The 25,091-nt window shown below is 37.0% G+C and overlaps 1 protein-coding gene across 1 annotated transcript in view; it reads right to left on the bottom strand.

Moving 5' to 3' along the window:
* The window catches only part of UNC5C (unc-5 netrin receptor C), a 377,961-nt gene that overhangs the window by 32,760 nt on the left and 320,110 nt on the right, over positions 1-25,091 (bottom strand). Inside the window, exons 8-10 of the mRNA XM_057727431.1 lie at positions 9,577-9,768; positions 8,560-8,904; positions 5,656-5,743 (exon numbers count right to left, since the gene is read on the bottom strand). Coding sequence (XP_057583414.1) covers positions 5,656-5,743; positions 8,560-8,904; positions 9,577-9,768 — 625 coding nt within the window. The remainder of the gene's footprint in view (positions 1-5,655; positions 5,744-8,559; positions 8,905-9,576; positions 9,769-25,091) is intronic.

Genomic DNA, 25,091 nt, shown 5'->3' on the forward strand with positions numbered 1-25,091 from the left:
TTCCCAAAAGAGGAAACTGAAAGCTATAGAAATGAACACACTTGCCTAAAGCCACAAAACTAGGATCCAAATACAAGTCATTTGGTTTCTTTCACACAGTGTTGTATTCTGGGTTGCTTATCTAGATTTAGGGCCTTGAGAAATGTCTTTGATCTGTTTGCTAGAGCAAGCTCAAAACTGCCTCTTGAAAAGAATCTTTCTCCATCTACCTCTGTGTGGAGACAAGATGCCTTCTATTAACACACATGTCTTTTGTCAGGTCCCTCAGGATGACAATCCCACCCTAGGCTCAGCTGCCTTTTAAAGCACATGTATAACTGGCACTTGAAATATTTGCACTCTAGGTATCTGACAAGGAATATCTAACTCACTTGCTATCAAAAGATCAATTGAGCAAAAAAAAATATTTATGGAAGCCACTCTGAAGGGCGTGCCCCTATTTCCCTAGATAGGCCAAAATCTGTCCCTGGATTAAGCTCGAACAGCTAAGTATTGTGCCCTGGATTGAACTGCTGAATCCTTGTGGAATTATTTTACTGAATTTATCCCTGGGCGTTATACTATCTACTCACATTGAGGGATACTAACAGAAGTAGCCCTATGAAGCTCATTGCTATTTTAATCTTTTAAAGGTTGTTCACCGTATGAAAAAAAAGAAGTTTCCTTCATGAGGAACCGAAGGAGAAATAATTGAGCTTCCTCCAGGCATATTTTTCCTTTTTGGACACATGGATCTTATAATTTACCAAGTTTCCCTCTTGAAAGCTTTGAAACAGTAACCTCATGACCTATTAACAAGAAATATGCTGGAAATTCCACCAAATATTTTATATTCTAACTGCTCACCTGAATTTATTTTATCTTTTCTCATCTTATTTTTTCCATTTTCTCTTTTATCCACTTATTTAAAAAAAATTTTTCCTCCCATTGAAAAGACTGCTTTCATAAATTATCTTGAATCATTTTTTAAAAGCAGGACTTCAATAAAGAATCATTGTGGAGAACAGTGAGAAAGATTTAAATATACCTGGATTCCATGCCCTTCCCGCTCTACCTTTAGTCTTTCTATAGCTGTTCCCTCAAACAAGAAATTTAGGACGCTACCTAAAAGGAGAACATCACTGAGTTTCACTGAGAAATAATGTCAACTACAACTACACAAAGTTCCAAAAATCACATTAAAATAAACAGAGACTTTCTGCTATATGATTACATACATAAGACATTTTGGCCCACTATCCTAACATTTTACTTTATTATTTACCTTCAGTGAATATGATGACAGTCTTCACTGCCTCACCACTAACTCACACCTTAAACCCTTCCTACTGGGATTTCATCCTTAAAAAAAAAAAGTCCTAAAGGCAACCAATGTCCTATAGTTGACGAATCCAATAATTTTTAAATTATCATTCCTTCTTTACACTTTAATTTTAGTCATACCTCTGCCAACCACTCCCTCCATCTTGAAACTTTTTACCTTTGACTTTTTCCTGTTGTAATTATTATCATTCATTCTTTCATTCAAAAATATTCACCGAGGAGCAACTATATATTAAGCACCTTGCTAGATGCTGAATCTCTTTATCTGCCTTATCCTCACACATTCTGTTCAGTTTTGCCCATCATACCCAAACCTTAAGTAAGAGTATCTCCCCAAGTTCTTTCCCCAGTCCTCTTCTTTCTGCCTCTGCACTCTTCCCCCGGAGGATCCGCTCACTGGTGACCTCGCAGCTGTGTCTCCAGCAAGAATCCTATGTCTCCTTTTGCACACACTGCACACAGCTAAATCAGAACTTGTCCATTCTCTGCTTGAACCAGTTGCTGCTTCTGACCCTTTCTCAGTGCTCTCACGATTTTCTCAGTGCCCCGGGCTTGATCCCTAAGTACATTCTTTGTGTTATTCCACTTTCCTGCCACACTTCTAACCAGGTGTGAAACACTTTTTCTTTTGCAACATGTTTTTCTTTCCATTCTCCAGACTTAGGCCTGGCTCCTTCCCTCCCCACCCCGCCCCACACCTTGATTACTGCCAAGGGCCAACCAGGGCCCCCAGCCTTTGGGGGAGTCTTTCTGTTCCCTGTACCAATTCATCCTGCACACCGTCACCAGATCAATCTTTTAAAAGCACTGCTATTCCTGCAGCACTTGACTACTCAAAGACCTTTCATGGTTCCCTACAGTTTACAAAAAAAAAAGGTCTATTTACCTTTATATTTGGAATGTCTAAATTGATTTTTTGGCCTTTTGAGAAAACTGCTAGGCAAGTACAGAATACAGAGGAAGAGAACATTAACGTGCATAGCTTCAATTCGTTTTTCCATAAGAAATGGCAAAAGGCACAATTTCAGTCTGAGTCACTCACTGTTTTAAAATGCTGCCGGAAACAAGGAAGAAAGGTCCATGTTAGTGCCATTAATTATGGGAACTGTATCCATGGGGGGAGGGGAGGGGAGGCTTTGCAGCCTCCCCAGGGGTGTGTAAAGCAGAAGTGGTAGAAATCATGAGTGTAGCCTCAGAGCTCAGATCCCTTTTGGTCAGAGAACCTGTCCCGTTTCTGCAACTCATTTAGGCGCTCATCTGCCAGTCCGTGCTTTCTCTTAGAGCATATTCCGTAATGATAAGGCCCCCTCTTGTCACATTCACTTGCCACAGGCAATTAAGTTCACACCTCCCTTTAGACAGTTCACTTCACCAGATGACCAGCTGGACACCATCCAGCTGGAAAAACACCCAGTTTTGGATGCAATAAAGGAAATCACAGAGAGGGAAAATGGAGAAAAATAATCAAAATTTTCCTATAAATGCCTTGAAGTAACATTCATATCTCCTGTTGCCCTCATAGTGTCTTTTCTGAAAGAAGTTCTAAGATCCTGTGAGGCTAGAAAGGGTCTTTGGTGAGCAGTAAAAAGAAACTGCGTCCTGCAATGCACTACAACACGAGGGCAGAGACTCTGTCTGTGTACTGGGTGCTATGGAGGAGGGATGGCATGTCAGCAGAAGAGCTCTGCAAGGAGATAACCTGGGTGTGAATTCTGCCTTCCCTCAGTTGTTAACTGTGAAACCTCGGTGACGTGACAATTCCCTGAGCCCTAGTCTTTTCATCTTTAAAGGTGGAGCTCATCGTAACTTGCAGAGTTGTACTGAGGAATAAATGAAATTAAAGTTTATTGTTTTGCTGACTTCCTAGACTGAAGGGATGAAGAAAATGTTAATGCAGTTAAAAGTATATCGTATGTGCAGCTGTACATTGCAAACAGCATCAAAAAACATGAGGGAAGCATATGCTTCCAGTATCTGAAAACTATCATCAGACCCCACGAAGAATGCACTCCCATCAGTGATGAGCAAGTGCAGTTCCCAGGTATCTCTTTTTTGTTTCACTTTGGTCTTAAATGTAAAAGAAAATAACAATGAACATTCAGGTCAGAACTGCCCTTGTTCCTCAATAACATCAGCAATTCTTTGCTAAATCAGATAGTAATAAAGCATTTATTCATAGCCTGATTTTGTCAAATTGTGGCTGAATTATAACCATACAAGGGTTTGGCAAAACTCAGTGAAAGCCTTCTGTGAGAATCAATTGACTATATGAAATTTATAATAAAAAGTATTATATATTTTATCATCATTTGTCCAAAAAAAGTATTGTGACTATATAGTAGCTATGTTTTGTATCATTACTCTAAAACAACATTCTTGTTACTGTGTTCTTACAAGAAAAACGCACCTAGTTCAGAACGGAAAACTAGTGGAGAGGACTTTCTCATTTACTTGAGACAGTTGTCTTCTTGTGTTTGTTTCTTGTTTCATGGTCTCTTGTGCATATTTTCTTTTGAGATCTTGAGAATCCTCTAGCTTCATTTTTAAAAACAGAACTTCTTTGATGCACACCAAATTTAATAGAGTAATTCCCTCTGCACTTAACTTCAGGTGGTAGGCATAGCAAGAGTGATTTATAGTTTCCTTTTCTTTAAAGTCAAAGGCAGAGGAAGCTAAAGGCAGAAGTGTCTAGCTTTATCAATTTCCTGTTTTCTCCCTCCTTTATCCAAAGGGTACAATTTTCCTGGTCAGGGTGCTGACTAAATTGTGGGAAGAAAAATCATACGAGGCACCTGAGTGCCCATGTCTTTCAGTTTCAGCACACCCTGCAGCAGCCCTTTAAGACTTGATCTTCAGCTACAGATAATGGTGATCAGATAGAAAATAAGAGACATGAACACCTCACTACTTTTCAGGATGAAGCACAAGCCAATACTCATTTCTGTTTAAACAAAATGTCCATGTTGGCAAAAGGTCTTGAGGGAAAGAGGTGCTTAGTTTAGTGCTAACCTTGACTCTGGACAAAAGAAAGAAGTAAAGAAAAATACAAAGGGATCTTGGAATTTGCTAACCTTCCTTTCTCCTGCTGCAAAAGAAGGGTGCTCTGAGGGCCTGTGAATGTTACTCTGCATTGAGAATGGAAAAATGAATATTTGATGTGAGCAAATACAAGCCTTTTAGTGATTTTCTGTTGCTCAAATTTAAGCCACATGAATAATGTTCAAGGAATTTTTATTATTTTCTGAGACTAGCGTTTGTTTAGGTGAAAGTACACCACCTGAAGAAAACAATGGTTTGGGACCTACAGATTCTAAATCTCCACCTGAGAGCATAATGAAAGAGCTTTTCGGCTACCCAAGAACAAGACTAAAAAGAGATGTTTTTCTGAAGATGACAGAGGGGAAGAAAAAAGGTATAATGCCTTATAATGATAACCTAGTTCCACATTTGTCACTCATGCTTTGCATTCAGAGCTCAGGGCAGAGGAGCAGATGCCTTTCCCTTGGGGAAAAACAATGATAATTACATGTAAGGATCTTCATTTCAACAACATCTCTTAGTTTAAGATCTCAGTGCACTTCAGAAGCATTAATCAGGCCTCTAAAATACTATTTAACACACGCACTTCATGTGGGAACTAATCAAGAAGGACCAGATACAATTCGTGAGAAGCCAAGCTGAAAACTGAATTTAGGACTTATAGACGTCGCTTGTTATTTTTACTTAAAGTAACTTCATCTTTATGATTATGACACATTCAAAACAGCCCTTAGATTCAGTCGAATTTTAATCAACCCTAGGTGCATTCAGAAATACAGACTTTATAGGTCCTAAACAGAAGAGGTTGACAACACTTAAAAGCTAGAAGACAGTCCCCAAAAGAAGAATCTGCAGGTGAGAATAGAGTGCTAGGCTGAGGTGGGGATGACAGGCCAGGGCTTAAGGGACTGTCTAATTCTCTGTGGCCTTTAACCCTATAATGGCAACAGGCTGGGTTCCTGAGCCAGGCTACATGAAGCTGAGGTCTCTTTGTAACTCTCGCACAATCTATGGATCACGTTTCTGGCCACTTTTTTTTTAGCTAATATGGCCACATTTCCACGTGGGAAAAGAACTCTGGCCTTCTGCCCATGTTCAAGATTTGCAAAAGTGTCTGGAGCTTCAAAGATAAAGAGAAGTAAAAACAGACCTTTCATAGGTCCAGGTGAAAAAGGATATGCCAGAAGCTGGGCAATCAAGACAAAAACATGTTGGGTTTATTCTTTCTAATGTACCATTCTCCTCCAAGTCAGACATTGATAAAGTCAAGTGCACCAGAAAAAGCATATTTACCTCATATTTTCCTTCCTGTGTACAGTCACATACATTTCGTAGACTCTCCCTTGGGGAATGGCCCCAGCGGGAATCAGCAAGCTTACTCCTGAATAGCAAAAGAGAAAAGCAGTCACATAAGACCTATGAATCAAAAGGAAACTTCACAGAATGCCTTTGAAGCAAGTGAAAAGGAATGAGGAGATTTTGTGGCCACATAGCCATAAGCCTGCTGCTTTTTCTCTAAAGACATGTAAATATTCATAGCTGACCTGCTTCCCTTCCTTATTGGCCTTGTTACCACAGCTCCCTCTGAACTGTTATGGAATTACTTAAAGGAATGATGTAATTTTCTAAACTCTTGTTTTATTTAAAGAATAGACAGATGGTTCCACTGTTGTTTTCCTTGTAAAACGAGGGGAAAACCAACAACTGCTCTTAACATTTCAAACAGCTGTAATGATGCGTCATTTCTAATTTTAAAAAAATCCCCACAAGATTCAAAGTCAGGGAAATGCTCACCTCAGCAATATCAAAAAATGTTTACTTCTGAAGTGTATGGTTAGCATCACTGTTTTTCTGCAACAGAATAATAATTGGTGAAGAACTTCTTTCATCATACATAACTCTAGAAAGTGAACACCCACTGCTGGTTTTAGTCACAGCTGGTCAAGCAGGTTTTTACTTAGGTGCTAATTGGTGTATTTTGTAGTACTGTTGGATTGAGCACTGTTCTAAGTTAACTGTGCCAATAGTCGTGGTTTGCAACTTGAGCTTGCAGCAAAATCACCTGGAGGTTTTGCTAAAGCACAGATTACTGGATCCAACCCTCAGAGTTTCTGATTCAGAAGGTTTGGGGAAACTGCAGTTCTAACATGTCGCCAGGTGATGCCAATGATGGTGGTCTGTGGCGCACACCGTAGGAACCACGGGCTTGCACCACTGCGGCGTCACCAGAGAGAGTAATTCAAGACAGGCAGCAACTTGAAGATGCTTGGATCCATGATTTTATTCTAATAAATGCAGTTAATTTCAACTCAATAAAACTTTACAGAACATGATTGTGAGTACAGTATTTTGCATGCTGTGAATGCCAAGAAGTAAAAGACAGTGTTCCTATCTTTGAGTAGCTATATTTAATTAGCAAGGAAATGGAATACACCATATGAGCACAGGACAATAAGGAAACCTGCCCGGCCACGTTGGAAAGTCTCAAGAGTAAAGGACAGAGGAATGGTTATTCAGAGCCTTTGTATAACTGGTTGAAGTGTTGAGGCGTGGCCTTCTTGAGAAGGAAAGTAAGGTGAGCCTTGTGGTGCTGTGAGAAGTGGAAGGTCACACCTGTGTCAGGATGCTGGTGAGGCACAGAGTAGAAGAGGAAGACCACACATGAGGCACCCAAGCCTCCGTGTTTTCATTTTTTCCAATGGGAACAATCAAATATACCTTTATGTTTGTTATGGGGATGGAACAAATTATGGATGTAAAGTAACAAGAATGAGGCCTGACACGTATTAGGTGACTATTGTTACTGTATTAAATAGAATAATGCACGTAGATCACCATTGCCCAGTACATATTTAAAACATGCTAGCTCCCTCCTTTCCACTTAAGAAGCCTTTGTAATAATTCATATGTGATAAAGTGACAGATGTAGAAATGGAAAGGAGAGGTAGAATCCAGTGGATATCATGAAAAAATAAAACTGTCTTGGGAATCATATAATGTTAAAAAAATGAAAGAACAATAGAGTATTCATTTGGTAGATTATTAAAAATATATTTAAAATCATGATTTCAAAAAACATGCAATAGCATGAGAATGATAAAATCTGAATAAAAGCACTTTATGTAATGTGTGATCTCAGCTATGTAAAATATATTTTAAAAAAGGAAAAATGATATTCCATTCAATATTTCAATTTATTAAAATATACTTTTAAAGGTATGGGGTGAAAAATTGCCAAGGTGTTGACATGGGGGACTGAGTGAGAGGAAGAATCAAAGACAAGTTCATATTCAGACCTGAAGACCAGCTGGTTCTATATACTATTTGGCTCTATGGCTGTTTACACATTATATTCTCTTCTTATGCTACCTATAAACCTTAGTTCAGTTAAATTGTTTCTTTTTGCTGTGTTCACAAAATACTCTGTCTGGTTCAAAAGAGCGACTGTACATTCACAAAGGAATCCACTAACCCTCTCATAACTGATAGTTCCAAGCCCATTACTACTGTTGATTAACGAATACCAAACTTTAATCAAACATTATGAATCACTAACTTCAGTTCACTATTTAAGAGCTTTATGGGGCTTATGCTTTAGAAGCAGATAACTAAACTGAAAGCTGAGTAATATTACAAAAAAGCACGCGATGAACCTGTGATTCTCGATAGATACATCAGAGACTGGAGTACCTTATAAATACTTTGAGCCTGAAGACAGTGTAATAAAGAGTTAAGTTTATAAATGAAGATTTGATGTCTATTATCATGTCCTCTGATCATCTAAAAATTCATATTCTGAAGTATTGCTTCCTGTAGGAAACTGGAAGGGAACCAACTGATATGTTTTCTAATTAATTTGTCCTTTTAAAGTGTGATGACAACAGTGAGGGCTTCTGGCTTAATGCTGCCTTCTAAAACACTATTAAAAAGAAGGTCAATGACAGTTGTAAATTATGACTCGGCAGAAAGTTGTCAATGTAATGCTTCTAGAGGAAGTGTTTTCAGAGGTGGTTGCAGAAAGATAAACTGTTTTGCTGATTTTGACTGAAGTGATGTTTGGTTTACACTGAAAGTAGATTTGGGTCAGACAGGATACTTTTAACTTTTCAGGCCTAATGAAAACAAATAATAAAGATTTTGGTACAAGAATAAGTATTCAAACTCTATCTCTTCAATGTAAAAACCTTTAGGGATTACCTGAATTGGGAATAATAAGGTGACCGCCGAGGGAGTTGAAGGTGCCAAATGCAGTGCAGGATGGGTCCGTCTGCCTTGCTAGACTCTGACTCTTCAGGTTGAGGGCCTCATTCTCCAACAAGGATTGGGTCATTTGAGGGGACAGCTTTGATGCAAACTCAGAGAGGTCATCTTGGGGTGTGACAGCACCTGAGGTGTTGTACACTTTGATTTTCAGGTTAGGCAGTGGGTCCAGAATTGGAGAGTTGGTCATTGGGATTTTGTCCGAAACATCATGCAAGGCATAAACAGGTCCTCTGTACATGGCTGCAGCTGATGTGAGGTCAGGGGGTACTGCCAGGAGATCTGAGTCAGAAAGAGGAGGAACATCTATTTGCACCCTTCATTCAGGCAACTCACATTAGTCAAACTCCCCCCTGACACTTTTTGAATCAATACCAATTCAACAAATATTAGCACTGGACAGACTCTAAAATTCTGCTACAAACAGGGCAATTAGATAACTGGGATCTGTTTTATTATTGGCTACAAATAAACAGACAAGTTCATTCTACATTTTGCCTTTCCATTGCTTCTATGGAACTTAGCTATTTCAATAGATTGGATTCATAGACAGCGATCCTCACAAGGTGACTAGGTAATAGTTTCTCTTTTCTACATTGGATTTGGGTTCATCTGTAGACCACTGTATTCACAGCAATGCAAGATGTCTTGTTGAAAGGAAAAAAAAGGAAACTCAAGAAATCAATCAACCAATCGGTGCACTCTTTTCAAATCAAAGTTTAAAAGTATGACAGAGAAACCTGTTAGAGAAGGAAAAAAAAAGATTTGTGCACCCTGTCAACTCTAATTTGTTATATGAAAGATGCTAATACAGTAATCAACAAAACAGACCAAAATCCCTGTCTTCATGGAGCATACATTCCAGCTGATGTGATTTCGTTGATTTTGAAGACACATAACAACGGAGGCTGCTTACATGCGTAAGTCCAAGCGGGAAGTGCATTGTCAACTGACCTTGTCTTGCTGCCTTGATGTTCACAGGCTGAAAGCCTCCATTGAGTGCAGAAGAGTCAATAATATCAGACTCAAAGTCACGATGATTCTTCCGATACACAAAGAGAGCCACAACTACAGAAATGGCCAAGCAAACTATCACAGCTATCACAATGCCAACATACAGAGCCACATCATCTGCATCAGGAGCAGCTAAATAACGGGGAGAAGGAAACACTGAATTAAACGGTTAGAGAAATTTCCCATAATACGCATATATATTGTTATAATTTTTTTAGACATTTATTGCCTTTTTTATAGGTTAATTTCAAATCTATTTCAAAAGCTATATAAAACAAACTGTGGCCTTTCAGTGGAAAATTATCTATGATTTCTTTTCCTTTCTCACTCTGCATCTATCCACTCACTAATCTATCTAAAATTGGGCAACATAACAGACCGTTTACTACGAGGCATAAAAAGAAACCAGCTAAAACCATCTCAACCCACAGGAAAAAAAAGTTTATTACTATTTTCAGGTGGAAAAGTTTGGAAGGCAGCTTTGAAATTCACTGATAGTTCTTTAAAAACATAAACACTCTGTGAGAAACATCTGGCACATTCTGAATCTGTATATTTATTGAACCAGAGTATCTTTCTAAGTATCATTCCAAGTTGCAAAATTACTTTCCACAGCACTCTTCTCACTTTCCCCTAAATCAATGAAGGGGTGGGTGGGAATGGTGGAACGAAGCAAAGCAAACACTGGGAGCAAACATTTTGGGTTTGAAAGGTGTACTTTCAGAAGACCCAGATCTGGGGAGCAGAGGTTACTGCTGATAACTCCAGGCTTTTGCTACAGATTTAGTATTACCTCTGAGAACCCTGAGCTTCTCATGGTTTCTTAGAGATTTGCATTTGAGCTACTCATTACTGGAATAAAATATAGCTCGATGGTGTACTGAGTAAGATAAAGGCCTGTTTCAGTGATCAGAAAGGTCAGAGTACCCCCAAAAGGCAATTAGGCATTTGATTAATATGGTGTGAGGTCAGCTGGGAGGTCTATCTCTGGGTAAGGCAAGAGGAAAATTCCTATAAATGTTGCACATTGCCTTAGTGGCACAGAACATACTCTGATTCAGTGGCAAATGGTGATAAAAGCTGACAATTTAAACAAAACAAACCAACAAAATTAAACCTTTCCTGGATCCCTGAGACATCTTTAAGTCTCTATTTTTAGTTTTCTGTGACCCACAAAAATTGTCAGCAAAATTAACCAAAGCTGTTCTGCTCACTCTGAAAGGTGATTAAACTGGTACTTCAGATGGTCAAGAACAGCCTTTTTATGCTCAATTTTATACATGTGTATTTTGCAGGCAGAGAATTTTCAGGTTTGTAGGTCCCATGGCCTCCCAAAAGTCAAGGAACTACTACACTCTCCTAACACTCCCAGCCACATGGTTTATACGGTGAAATGACTTGTCATTTGGATTGCCAGTGGCCCACGCAATCACCCACACTCTCATGTCATGTATCTTCAACACGCTGACAGTAAAAAAAATTCCCTGTGGGAAACTGCTCCATCTCTTTTAGGATTCTGTGTTTAAATGTACTATATGTGAAAGAATCCCTTCTTTTTAAACACTTGTCTTTCCCAGAGTTTCTAGAATATGTGCTCAAGCATCAATCAAGTTAGTGTTGACAGTCTTTTCCGGAAACCAGTGACATACCAAACCCTTCTGGCTGTGTGAGCACTACTTTCAAAGTGCTGACTTCACTTTGCTGCTGGGTTTTATTTGAGGCCCTACAGCAGTGTTCTGAACTCTGGTCAGAATACTGTATCTAAATCCTTAATGTTTTATTTTAGCAGGCTGTAATTACTTATTCAACATTCATGATTTCTAACTCAACAGATCTGCATTTTCTCATCTCTTTACTTTTTAGCATTAGAACCCTGCCCTTTATTTAGATCCACATATTTCATGATAGGTTTTGTCAGCTACTGGGACTTAAGCTTTCAATGGTAGACTGACAGATTTTAAAGCTAGCAGAGACTTGAAATGACCCTTCTTTTCAGCAGTGAAAATCTAATTTGTTTTTCATGTTAGAATATATTAGGCGCCTATTTCCTGTGTGCACATCTGTGATCCAAAGAAAGGTAAACTTGAACTGGGGGCAATAATGTTAAATGACTATTCAGCAACATAAAAACCAAACGTCAACTTACAAGAAAATCCATATTCATTCTGGGTTCTCTGCTCTGTTGAAATAGGATAAATGAAACCTTGAAAAGAAACAAAAAATGAAACAAAAATGGGAACAAAATCAAATTAATGAGGGAAACAAAATGAAAAGCATGAAAAATGGTTTAATTAAAAGAAGAAACCTGGGTCCTTTAAAATTCTGGTCCAGTACAGAATTATGATTTTGCATCTCCTGTCCACTCTGGAGCCTCACTAAGAATTAATAAGTAGGAAGATTGAATTTCAGAGCAAAAACTAGTCTCGAGTCACTAACTTTGGAGTGCTTAAAGTCTTTCTTTTATTGAGCATAAACTCTAATGGATCTAATTTATTTCAGACATCAAGGGTCATTAGCATAAGGAAAATCTTTTTTCCTTATCCCTGCCATATGCCTTAATTCCCAAGACATATTCAGTAAGGCTCTAAACAGTTTTTTTCTCTTTTATTTAATCATACCAGCTTGCTCTCAGTCTAACAGAACTAAAGAAGGCCTGTCATCATTGGTCAGAGGTTAAATACCCATTTACTGAGCTGAGCAAGACCACCTCTCCTCCTTCCAGCTCAAATCTACTTTTTGGAATTTCAGTTGTTTCTTGCCCCTCCATTTAATAGGAATCCAATAGGTTTTGCCCAGGGACTGAGCAGTTTGTCAATACAATGGAAACTGGATGCTTTTTATTTGAAATCATTCAAAAATCAATAGGGCCTAGAGGTTATAAGGTTGTTTATTTTAGAGCTTCAGAGGAATAGTATAAATTGGGCAAAATAAAAACCTCACCCCAACGGTAAATGCAGTTTTATTCTTCTTTCTTTTAGTATCTTCCAAGGTAGGAAACTGATGATGATGATTGAACGTAATAACAATAATAAATAACAGCAATGAGGTGGAGTAGAAGATCGAGAGAAAACATTTTTTAAATGTGGAACATAAACTTTTTGAAATGAAAATCTATGGAAAAATTTAACGTATCACATAGCTAGCGTCCACAGTTTCCTAATATTTAACACTCTGCAACATATGAATTAATCAAATGGCAGCACCATTTGGATTAATCAAATGAAGATGAATAAGAACCATACGAATTAAACTTTCCTAGTAATACTCAAAGGCAAAAAATGTAGAGAAATTGCAAGAATCACAATTAATTGGTTCAAACTTAAAGGTCTGTAATGCTTTAACACTAAAGGTAACTCTAAATCGTGCCTCATGTAGATCTTCTGTAGTTTGCAGAACACGCAGTTCTTACAAGCTATTTACCTATTTTGTGGAACTAATTCGGGAGAAACATGCAGTGTTACCTTAATGAAAGAGAGGTTTGCTGTAGCACAGACAGGTTTGCTCTGAATTAATTTTTAATGTTTTATTTTAGAGCAATGATTGCAACCTCCTATTCAGTTTTATAAATATTATATTCCTTATTCCAGTTGTCTGAGTCCATGTATTAGGTTTGATTTTCATTTTTAAACACTTCTGTCTGGTAATAACCTTTTTCCATTTGTATTCTGTGAACTCAATAAAAGGACATCTGGGACATACACAAGCACAAGACAAAAGGTTATTTTTGAAATCCAAAGACTTAAGACAATATAATGTCACTGCTAGACCAGACAAGTGATGTCATTGCTGTAGGGATGATTTTAAGTAGAGGGATGGCAAAAGATTTTTTTTTTTTTTTTTTTTTGCAGGTGAGAGGGCCCAGAAATAAGTGTAAAATAGGGTATTTGGGGATGGTCTGATGTTCACCCTGAAAATTTTTGTAAGAATCAGGGTGGGCCTGCTGAAGTATGCAGAAGAGCTATATCTTGTAAAGGTAGAAGACTATCTCCAGAGAGATATAGCAAGGTCTGAAATTTCACCCTGTGAAGCAGTTCTGGGTTTTGTTTGGCTTTCATCTCTATTTCCCAACAGAATCCCTGTTCTTGACAGGCAGACCAAGGAATAATAAGAAGGAAATTTATAATCTTTATTTTAATCTCTACTTTCCCATGTTTATGTAGATTTGGACCACTCAATAAATACTTTTGTGCCTTGTGGTAATTTATCTGAGACTTATACTTCTGGGCACAAAACTGGAATCTATTCATTCATTCACCTAAAAAATACTCTTGAACCCTATTACTGTATGCTAGATTCTGTTTTAGGCATAGGGGTACAATGACAGACAAGATGGGAAAAGTCACTGCTTTCATTCTTCTTTAACAGAAAATAAACAAGTAAACAAAATAAGGTCATTTCAAATGCTGAAAAAGTCTTCTTGGAAAATGAAACAAAAAATTTAATGTGATTGGAGATAAAAGAATGACCAACTTAGGGAATCAGGAAAGAATTTTCTGTTGAAATTTAAACTGAAGCTTGAACAATGAGAAAGAATCAGCCAAGTAAAGATCTGGAGGAAACAATGTTCCATGAAGAGGGACAGTAGATGCAAAAGTCCTGACATATAAATGAAGCGGTCAGATGGTAGTGAGTGAAAGGAAAGAGGGAGGTGGTAGGCTCAGAGCAGAGAGCAGCCAGATCTTGTAGGCCTGGTGGTCCACCATGAGGAGTTTCAATTTTATTCTAAATGAAATGCAAATCCTGTCATCAAACTAATTTTGAAAAGATCACTTTGGTTTCTGTATAGATAATGGAGAGCAAAGGGAATGAAGTGACCGAATTTTACGGGTGGTTTCTATAAAACTTGGCCTGGGAAATGTCTATCAATAGGTGTTACCAATATATTTAATGAAGTGTTTGCATTTGAGGTTGCTTTAAAATTAAAAAAAAGAAAGTCTCACTGTTAGTTATTTCTCATAGCCAATAGTGATCAATCTAGACAAACTGTTATTTTCCTATATGGGAAAATTTAAAACAGACAAGTATTAAGTACACTCACTATTGGTTCAATACCCCAAGTTACTCTGTTATGGAAACTGATAAAGAGTTTTGGAAGGCAACTTTGCAAAACTTTTCCCACCCTTTTCAAAACACTTCGGCAGCTACACCACTAAAATATCACTTAGGAGGCTAGGTATCAGGATAGAAGGGGATTACTGTTCTATTCCCCAAACGGGGGGAACACAGAATCACTTTCTAGAGTTTGCTTGTATACTTCTCCATTTGATCCGTCTCTCACAGAACATCAGGGAACATTTTCTTCAGCTAATGAGGTGATCCTGCTGAGAGCAGTCCTAGCAATAATGAAAAATCGCATCTCTGGCAGAACACAGTGCAAAATAATTGTTTTCGGTGTCACTATCAACAGCCTGGTTCATAAGTTAGGGATTTCAGTTAACTTTCCTACTACTTGAAAGGCAGGTCGATTGAAAAAGCACCTCAGCTGTTGGCCGAGGCAGTGAAACTGAGTTTTTCAATCTCATGGGCTTCAGTTTGAATCTTAGCCCTGTCAGTTCCTAACTATGAGAGCTTGGTCAAATCTAAATACTTCACTTCTCTAAGCATCAGTTTTCTAATCTGTGTAAGGGATTAGGAATATGCACTTCCATATAGCTGTGGAAAAGATAAATGAGATTGATAAAATGTCGGGACATTGAAAGCAATAAGTAACAACTATATCGTTATGATGCACTATAAGTACACTAAGACAATGGCCCTTGAAAGATTTTATTTGTAGAGTCGACACAGCCTATTAGTCAATAAAATGAGTAGGAAATTTGTTTGAATTTCAGGATTCCTACTTATGACAGAGACAAGGAGCCCAGTTTTTCTGAAAAGCCACAAGAAATGCACTCTTTTAAGTGCCGTCGACTCTTTCACCCTCCCCTTTTAAAGAGGTTTATTCCTGGCCTTTGTGGCTTCTGGCAAAGACATAGTGGCATGTTTCAGAAGACAATTTCCAAGGCCAGAGAGCAACTTGACACTAAAATGATTTCTCAACCAGAAGTGGTGCCACTTCTAAAGGGGTGTTTGGAAATAGGGCAGAGGAGGTGTTTTTTACTTGTCATAATGATTAGGGGGTTGTTTGTGGCATTTAGTGAGTGAGGGCCAAGGGTACTGAATGTCCTGCAATGGGAGGAACAGTCTTGCCATGGAAGAACTGTCAGGAACAAAACATACCTCCATTGATAACAACTTTCAAAATCACCTCCCGTGGACTGACAGAAGGAGCACAGAGCAATGGTGGGCTGTTCTTAAATACTGAAATGCTTCCTATGCTAAGAAGCCAAGCCATAATCGCTCAAAACATTCATTTAAGAGATTATCTAGTTCAACTTTTTTTTTTTTTTTCAGAAGAGGAGAATCATTCCCCAAAATGCGGAGTGATATTTTAAAGTCAAGGAAAGTGTTTAGACTTCGATTTGGTTTCCATCCTCCTGTGCGTAAATCTGACCACGTGCAGGTTTTGCACGTCCAGCTCTGGGAGGCCCTGTTCACAGTCGTGTTGACTGTGGATCTGGACTGTTAATATAACAATGCTCTGGTGGTTAAATGACTTGAGGAAGCAATGACTTTTTCTAATTTTCACAAAGTCATCCTTTACACTGGAGACGGGGTTTGCCCATATTTCTCAGCTGATGTCCAACTGTTATAAAAGATGAGAGCCCATGCCCAAGTATCTTAAAAAGGAAAGTGAGCTTTCCTTGGTTTTATACAGCAGTAAGTAATATCAAGTTATCCTTAAGTTACATGGCTCATAATTGTGCAATACTACATCTGAACATAGCCTATTTGGTGGGTTTACATTTGGGAAATCACAGGAACAACACCAGGAATCATATGTAAATCTTCATTTCCCTAGTAAACACCAACTGCTTTGATATTTCTAGTCTTTTAAGTTTTCTTTTCATGCGATAGAGTTAACAGACAATAGTCAAAATGATCATGATTTTATGATTAAATTTTTAAAAGATAATGCAAACTGTTTTTATGCCATAAGTAATATTTTAACAGAAATAGTTATCAAGCAAACATGCCAATGTGAGAAATGTTAGAACTTCTGAGCATCACAAGCTAGGTTTAAATTCCTCAAAACCAAGTCTATGCCCTTTCTAACTTGCAAACACCAAGGATGTTAAGTTAAGATGGATCACTGATCAGAATTCCCTCTTCTAACCCCTTTGTACTCGCAGACCAAGGAGCCAGAGCAGAGTGATGAAGGGACTTGCCTAATATCACAAAGCTGGTGAAAGAGCAAAGTGAGGGGCAGATCCCAGCTCTTAGGCTACAGCCCCATCATTCACTTTTATGCGCATTGTCTGATGAATAGATTTAAATGAGGAGAGACAAAGAAATAATAGAAAAGGGCTTGATATGTCATGGGTTAATTTGCAATTCAGTTATTGAATGAGGTAATGCTAATTGTTTAGACTAGAAAATACCTCTCCATTTGAAATGTTATCATTGATATTCATGAAAAAGTTAAAACAGCAGAGATTTTCACCCTTAAATAAAACAACTTCTAAATAGTGTCTTTTGTTTCAAGTGTGAGGTAAGCAAAGAAGTGCACCAAACTTGGGCATCTCTACTCTAATGTAATTGGAGAGCCATGCTAGAATGATGTAGTTGTTAATGTATGAAAATCACATTGTATTTGGCATAGAACCTACCATAAATGTAAATATTTAAAAGAGAAACATTGTTTCCCTCAAAAATGATGCCAAGAGGAAAAAAAGAATAAACATCAAAAATTGGAGGGACACTACATATAAGAAGAAAATCACATTTTAAAGCAATAAAAGCTGACAACCACTTGCTTTCAGCCTCCAAGAGCCCACATGAAACAAGGCTTATTTCAAAATGAGACAGATTTGGGTTCCTATACTGGTTCTCACACTAACTTGTGGGTGCTGGTGGGCTGTTTCAATTTTAAGCCTCGGTTTCTTCCTTTCCAAGATAAAGAGCTATTATTAGGGGAATAGCAAAAGTTCTGTTTGTAAGATTATTTTTTTTACTTTTTGAGTTTTATTAAGTTAAACTCAGGTCAATTTTGCTTCAGTTTAGCCAGGTCTAACATGGTAGATTGGAGTCAGAAGCAATTAATGCCAGGGCCTTAAGTCATTATATTAGGTGGAAAATGAATAAAATTAAAGTAACATCTGCAATTCCTTTAAACTAAAAAAATATATATATACATGATACAGTAATTTTTCCACTCTCCAAAGTTTGAGAACCACCGAGCCAGATTTAAGCAAGGCATAAAAGGAAAGTCTTTATGTAGCTGTCTTGGAATTAACTCTGTCTTTAGATTAGCTATAAAGTTTGTAGCCAAAAGGGAGACGGGTGGTTTTTTTTAAGGAGTTCCTGCTTGCCTTCAAGATTACTGATTATATTTCAATATGGAGCTGCATCTATGACCTTAATACACGTAAACAGATATTATGATATTGTGAGGATTAAATAAAATAGATGATGAGTTCGCATTTCATATGGGGAGTAGTATATAAGTTATGAATATGACATAATTCTAGTTTATAAAAGCATTGTGTGTTCTGTAAAAGTCCATGTTTTTAAATCATCAAGCTTTGGGTTAGTTTTAGAATATTTATCTATCTTAAGTACAATAGGCCACTTCAGAAGATCTGTTCTCATTTTTATGATCCTAGCATTAGAAGAATCTCTATTCTCCATGGATTTTCCCCTCTCCTTGACCTGGTTGCTTGGTCTTTCTTTTTTGCCAGTGACCTTACACTAAGCCAACATATGTGATTTTTCTCATTCCAATTACATTTCTTCTGATGCAAATGTTCTTATTAAAAACCTCAAGGGCCATTCAAAATAAACATGATCAGATCTTGTGTTTTTTTTTTCCTTTAGGTTGGCTCTTATCTAGCCAGCCCATCAGGACTGCACTAATGATGTCAAAGGTCAGGTCTGTCAAAGACACTCATGGTCATTTATTATAATTTACCACTCTTCTGAGGGTTTATTTATTGACAAGGGCTTGAGGAACTCTAAATAAATGAATACGTAAATCCTGGGACATGACAACAAAAACTTAAAAGAACATTTGTTTATCACTGATGTCAGTTACCTAAACTGCCACAGTAATCCGTGCTGCAGCCTTCACAGGACAGTGGGTCACACATCACTAACTGATCCACTGCCCTGTTCCTAACACCTATGACCACGCCCTTCTGAAAATGAAGAGCAGGGAATGAATGTCTCAGATATAAAAGCCTTATCTTGTGATCCACAGGAGGTGATGAACAAATGTCTGAAATTTAACTCAACAGTTGAGTAAAATCATATCCATAGATCAGCTGCCCAAGCATTTTCAATGCGGCATTTTCTATCCCCATCAACGATCCTTCAGAAAAAGAATACTAAATCCAAAGGCAGTGACAAATAAATCCATAGTATTAAAGACATTTGCTAGAAAAAGTAAAGTGATGAAAAGTCCTGAAGTAAAGAGGCTGATTCCTATCATACATCACCCTGTTTGCTGGGTTTTTAGGCAAAAAGAAAACAAGCAAAAGCACTGGCCCTGCTCCTATGTGATCTTGAAGGAGTCCTAGCTTTGCTGCAGTTGTGAAAGTGGTACCTTTCTTGATCTCTTCGGAGTTTACTTTGCATTCTGGAAGCCGAAGACCTTGCATTTGTCCTCTTCTGTCTGGGGCTCCCTAGGTGTTCAGCAGGTTTCTGTGGGCTAAAGTTCCTAACCACATCCCTGCTTTCAAAATCAGGAAAATGTTTTACCAGAAAGGAAAAAAGCAAAAGTAAACCACACTCATTATACTGGAGACAGCAGAGCACGGTGCTGGGCAGCCAGTGCACGGACAGAATATTTATTTGCCAGCTGGGACACTACACATATCAAGGACTATACAAACACAGCTATGACATCAACTTCTTCCAAACTATAGATAAAAGCACTCACTGTCTGACACTCACAATTATGCTCTCCTATCAAACTGCTGTGTTGACAAGAATTTCACTGGAAACTGACTAGCACCTTCTCAAATGCCTGCCACAGTGGTTATAAACACATCATGCTAAAGTCAAGAGCAGACTATTTGTAAAGTAAATTGTTTCCTCACATTAAATTCACCTGGGATTCTGGGGGCCCTGGTATGCAGTGTGTCCGCACTACAATTCACACACAGAGTTCTGCCACTTCCTCTGCAAGTGAGAATTAATGGAAGAGCAGGGTGACATGTAAATTTTTTAATGAGTAGAAAGTGCTAAATTTGCAGACTGCATAACATTTTAATTTCCCAAAGTCAGGAAGTTCACTGATGCAGACACAATTCCCAGGCAGCTCTTGTTTGTAAATTACAATTTCTAATTGTCTACTGCGGCATAAACCCTCTTCAGCAAGGAGTAATTCTAAACTCAGATTTGAACTCTTACTTATCCCTATGTGGGACCCCAGTCTTCAAATGGGATTAAAAACCAACATGTATCGGAATAGCTGCGGTAATGTAATAATCTAATTGAGTGTATTCATAAGTACATATAAAGTACCATTTCTGGACCAAACCACATGCATAGTCCTTGGACTGCTATTTTCAAAAGGAAGAAGTATGGCTTAAACCATTATATGCCAACCATCACAAAGTAGATCTTACTACACATAATGAATCCAATTTATTAAACAGTTTAAGAATAAATATGGTTGCAAGGACAGTGTGATATGTATATGACAAACAACTGGGAAATAATGCAAAACTATAATTCAGTTCCAAATCCCCATATCTTCAAAACCCTTTTATATATGTACTTGGTTTACTGGCTATAAATAACTCTTGCCTCCTGGGTTTTATGTGAATAGGATTTTATACAACTATTTTATGCAAATACTTGTTTTGTAACCTAATCTAAATCTAATCTAATTTGAATCAATGTGCTCACGTTCCCAGAACCAAAATGAAACTCCTGTTTCCAAGATCATGCCGTTGTCCCAGACAACCCTCAACTTTCCTTTTTAAAAAGTCATTTACAATTATAAGTATAATAAAAGAATGCTGATAATAGAAAGCATATTGAAAAAGAAAAAAATTACTCATAATCTCACTAGCATAAATGCATAAATTTCACTCATCTTTCTTAAGCTTACTTTTAAATAGTTATGACTGAATATATATATAAATCCATATTCTGCTTTTCCATGTTAAGCCATCATAAATATTTTAATGGCTATATGATAGTCCACCTTATCGAAATTACATGTATTACTTAATCATTGCTCTAGTACTGGACTTTTGTGTTTTGCATTTTTTACAATAAAATAACAAAGAATACAAACGTATTTGGCACATATATTTTAGGTATTCATATTAATTACTTAAAATTTATTCATTGAAGTAGCATTCCTGGATCAAAGGATAGAAATAATTTTAAAGCTCTTAACTCATACTGTCAAATTGCTTCCCCAAATAATCATAAAAATTTGTTTTTGCATCTGCAAAATACAAGAGATTCTACTTTACTGCACATTTGCTAACATTTAGCATTATTATACCATTAAAATATGGAATAATTTTGTAAATAACCCTTAAAGTCATGGTTAAAACTTCAGTTGGCATTGAGGAAATATCTGGATTCCTAAGATGTCTTACACAAAAAAACTAATAGCCTGGTAAACAATTTAGAAAACTTTTAATTATCCAACAGAGAATTAAACATTCTAAAAACTATAAAGTCTAAGAAAAACAAGAATCTAAATTAAAACTATGAGCAAAACCAATCTCTAATATGTGTGACTTATGGGAAATGGAATTAAGAATGGCCCAATTAGATAGTCAATGCCATTAACTGGACATTTTAAAATAAAGATTCGGGACTTCCTAGGTGGCGCAGTGGTTAAGAATCCACCTGCCAATGCAGGGGACACGGGTTAAATCTCTGCTCCAGCAAGATCTCACATGCCGCAGAGCAACTAAGCCCGTGTGCCACAGCTACTGAAGCCCATGTACCTAGAGCCTGTGCTCCACAACAAGAGAAGCTACCACAGCGAGGAGCCCATGCACCACAATGAAGAGTAGCCCGCACTCGCCTCAACTAGAGAAAGTCTGTGTGCAGCAACAAAGACCCAATGCAGCCAATAAATAAATAAATAAATAAATTTTATAAAATAAAGATTAGGTTGCACTTCTTAACTTTGAATCTTTCTCTATAATTGTGATTTAAGTATGTCTCTCATAAACAATATAAAACTAAATTTTTCCTATAATTCTGAATTTCCTTTAACAGGATTTAATTAATTTACATTATTATCCTTGATATATGATAATCTTTAATAGATACTATCTTATTTGTTTTCATTTAACCATACTTTTTCTTTCTTTTCTGCTCCTTTTCTGACCTTTAAAATCACATTCTGAATTTATATATTCAAACTTTATGTGTGTAGTCAGTCTTAACATTTTACTTGGGACACCTGAATCAGTAAAGTCTAACACAAGTAGTATTACCATTCTTTTCTTGAACAGTACACAAAAATTAGAACATTTTAACTTAGATTATACCTTCCCATATTCTGTGTTAATGTTGTCTATAGTTTAGTTCCATCTTATTTTCAACTGCCCCTTAACTGGTCCCTCATTTTTTAAAGAATCAATTTTCATATTTTTAGTAGTTTACTCATTGAGAGTTTGTGGGTAGTAAGCTCTATCTTTATTGTCTCAAAAACTTTAAATTTTGCTCTCTTGAGTAATAAATGTGGGACTTTTTCATTCCATCTTCCGTGTGTTTTAACCTACCTTTTATATAATCACTCACTTTATCTTTCTTCCTTGTATTGTTCAAAGTTTCATGAGATCTACAGTCCAGTTTACCAGATTTCTCTTCAGCTTTATCTAAAGCTATCTCTGATCTGATCTGATTTTTAATCTCCCATTGAGTTCTACCTTTCAATGGATCACATTCTGTTTGACTTTTCCCCAAATCTGTCTGTCCTTTTTATAACATTCCTTTCATTTGTGCTTATATTCCTTTCAAAAATAGTTTGTCTTTTTATTTTTATTTATTTTATAGCCTCATTCAGATTGCTCTAGGAGTCCATGTTATTAGAGTTCTAACTCACCTATTTATTATGCTGCCAGCTCTCTCTTACAACAGACTATTCCCTTGGGTGACATAAAACGTTGCATCATAAATTCATTTTCAGGAGTGGGCTACCTTTATCATAGACCAATGCACTTGTGGAAAGAACTCTAGAGAATGGCTTGCTGTTCACCTCTGCTGGTATCCCAGAAGTTTTACTAATTTTATAAACTTCACATACTTTGCTTTTTGCTCCCTGTACTGTATCTTAGACTCCATACCCAGATCTGGGTTTAAGATTGTGGTTTTATCACAGGTTTTATCTAAGTGAAGACTTTTTCTTTTCTCTAGCATGAATTTTCCTATAGCTTCCCTGGGCTGATGGGTAAAAAATTTCTAGGTATTTTTCATGACAAGGGCAGCCATTTATGAGACCCAGTTTTATTCAAGGTTCTTGCTTTCAACTTTTAGCCTCAGAACTGAAACCCTAACTCTTAATCCCTAGGACTCACATCCATGTCTAATGCTCCTCTTGGTTATTCTGGTGTTCACGCATACAGGTACTTCTCCAGATCTGAGTTCCTACTTCCTTTCTGGTACTTGAGGATTCCTCTTTCTTTTGAACTTGATACTCTCGCGCGCGCGCTCTCTCTCTCTCTCTCTCACACACACACACACACACACTCTCTCTCTCTCTCCAAATGTGTGTATGTCTTTTAAGTTTAGACATTTTATCCAATACTTCTACATATTTTGAGTCAAAGGTATTTATGATGAAGGAAATGGCTAAGGAAAAATATGTCTGAATATTATTTTTAACAAATTAGTAAATAAACATTGACAGTAATATTTTCTATTTATTTCACATTGTATTGCTCCTAAGTACCAATCTGGATTTTTAAAACATACCACACAAAAAAAAAAAAAAAAAAAAAAAAAAAAAGGGGCTTCCTAGGTGGCGCAGTGGTTAAGAATCCGCCTGCCAATGCAGAGGTCACAGGTTCGATCCCAGCTCCAGGAAGATCCCATATGCCGCGGAGCAACTAAGCCCGTGTGCCAAAAAAAAAAAAAAAAAAAAAAAAAATAAAACATACCACAGTTTGTTATCTAGGTAACTCTAAATTCTACTGACATCCATTATGAACTCTGAACTTCTCCTTCCTAGCAGTATATCTACATTTATATCCAAATCATTTGTAGACCCTTTTGAGTAGATTCAGAGGTTGTATTGCCTCCCCAGTTCAATGATAAGTAGGCTAGCTTTATTCTGAGATGAATAGTTCTTTATCAGTATTGCAGTATTATCAATGCATTGAAGACACTAATTTTCCTAAAGTAATTAAACATTAAATGATAATTCCTAATTGTCAACTGCAACTTTCTAGCTGTCTTTTCCGCTCCCATTCTTTTTTTTTTTTCAAATACAGACCTTGTCCTTCTTATAAGCTTAGTACTTTCACTATCTGAAAGCCTTTTGTTTTCCAAAATAAGGACCAAGAACATTATTATTTCTTTGCAAAACTTTGTCAGCAATGCTATACCAGAAACACCCAGCTTACTGGTAAACAGAAACTATAGCTTTCACTGTAAAATACTATAACTATTCAGCACAACAGTATCTGAGGTTTTTATCACTGAAGAAATCAATAATAGTACAAACTGCAGTTCTCTTCTGCACTAGAATAGATAAAGGAGGGCAAATGCAAGAGTTTATTGACCTAGTATAGATTGTTACTATAGCAAATCAGAATTATGAAAGGAAATAGCTTTTTAACTAATTAATTCAAACACCCAAATGTTCCAGCCTAATAAGAGACTTGATAAAGAAATAAACAAAAACAAACAACAAACAACTCCTGTAGCCTCATTTCCCTTCCTTATTTACACACACACACCTCATGCCATCATTATTGATAAACATCCAATCATTAGAAAAAATTCTATTAATGCTGTAAGAAATCAGCTAGATGCTATGGGGATGCTATGTCATGAAAATCTTAACCTGAATATTTCATGCTTGTATTTGACAAATGTCATAATTTAGAATGTGTCGTTTTATTTAACTAATAAAAGGCCCAATGTTCCATCTTGCAGCATTGTAATCTTTGTTAAATAGGTTCTTTGGGAATTTTTAAATTATGCACAATAGAAACAATAGACACTAAATCACCCAAGGTTGAAGTATAATATTGAGAAAGGGAGTGTGAGAGAGAGAGAGAAACTTCAAATATTGCTAGGCTTCAATCACATGAATCAACACTAAAAGAAGAATACTAAATTATAAAAATGTTTAAAAAAAACTTGTGTGTGGTATATTTTCATTTTAATCCTCAACTTAAATTAACACCAGAAGGACCAAACCCTATATC

Source organism: Hippopotamus amphibius, chromosome 3, assembly GCF_030028045.1.
Source record: "Hippopotamus amphibius kiboko isolate mHipAmp2 chromosome 3, mHipAmp2.hap2, whole genome shotgun sequence".
NCBI lineage: Eukaryota > Metazoa > Chordata > Mammalia > Artiodactyla > Hippopotamidae > Hippopotamus > Hippopotamus amphibius.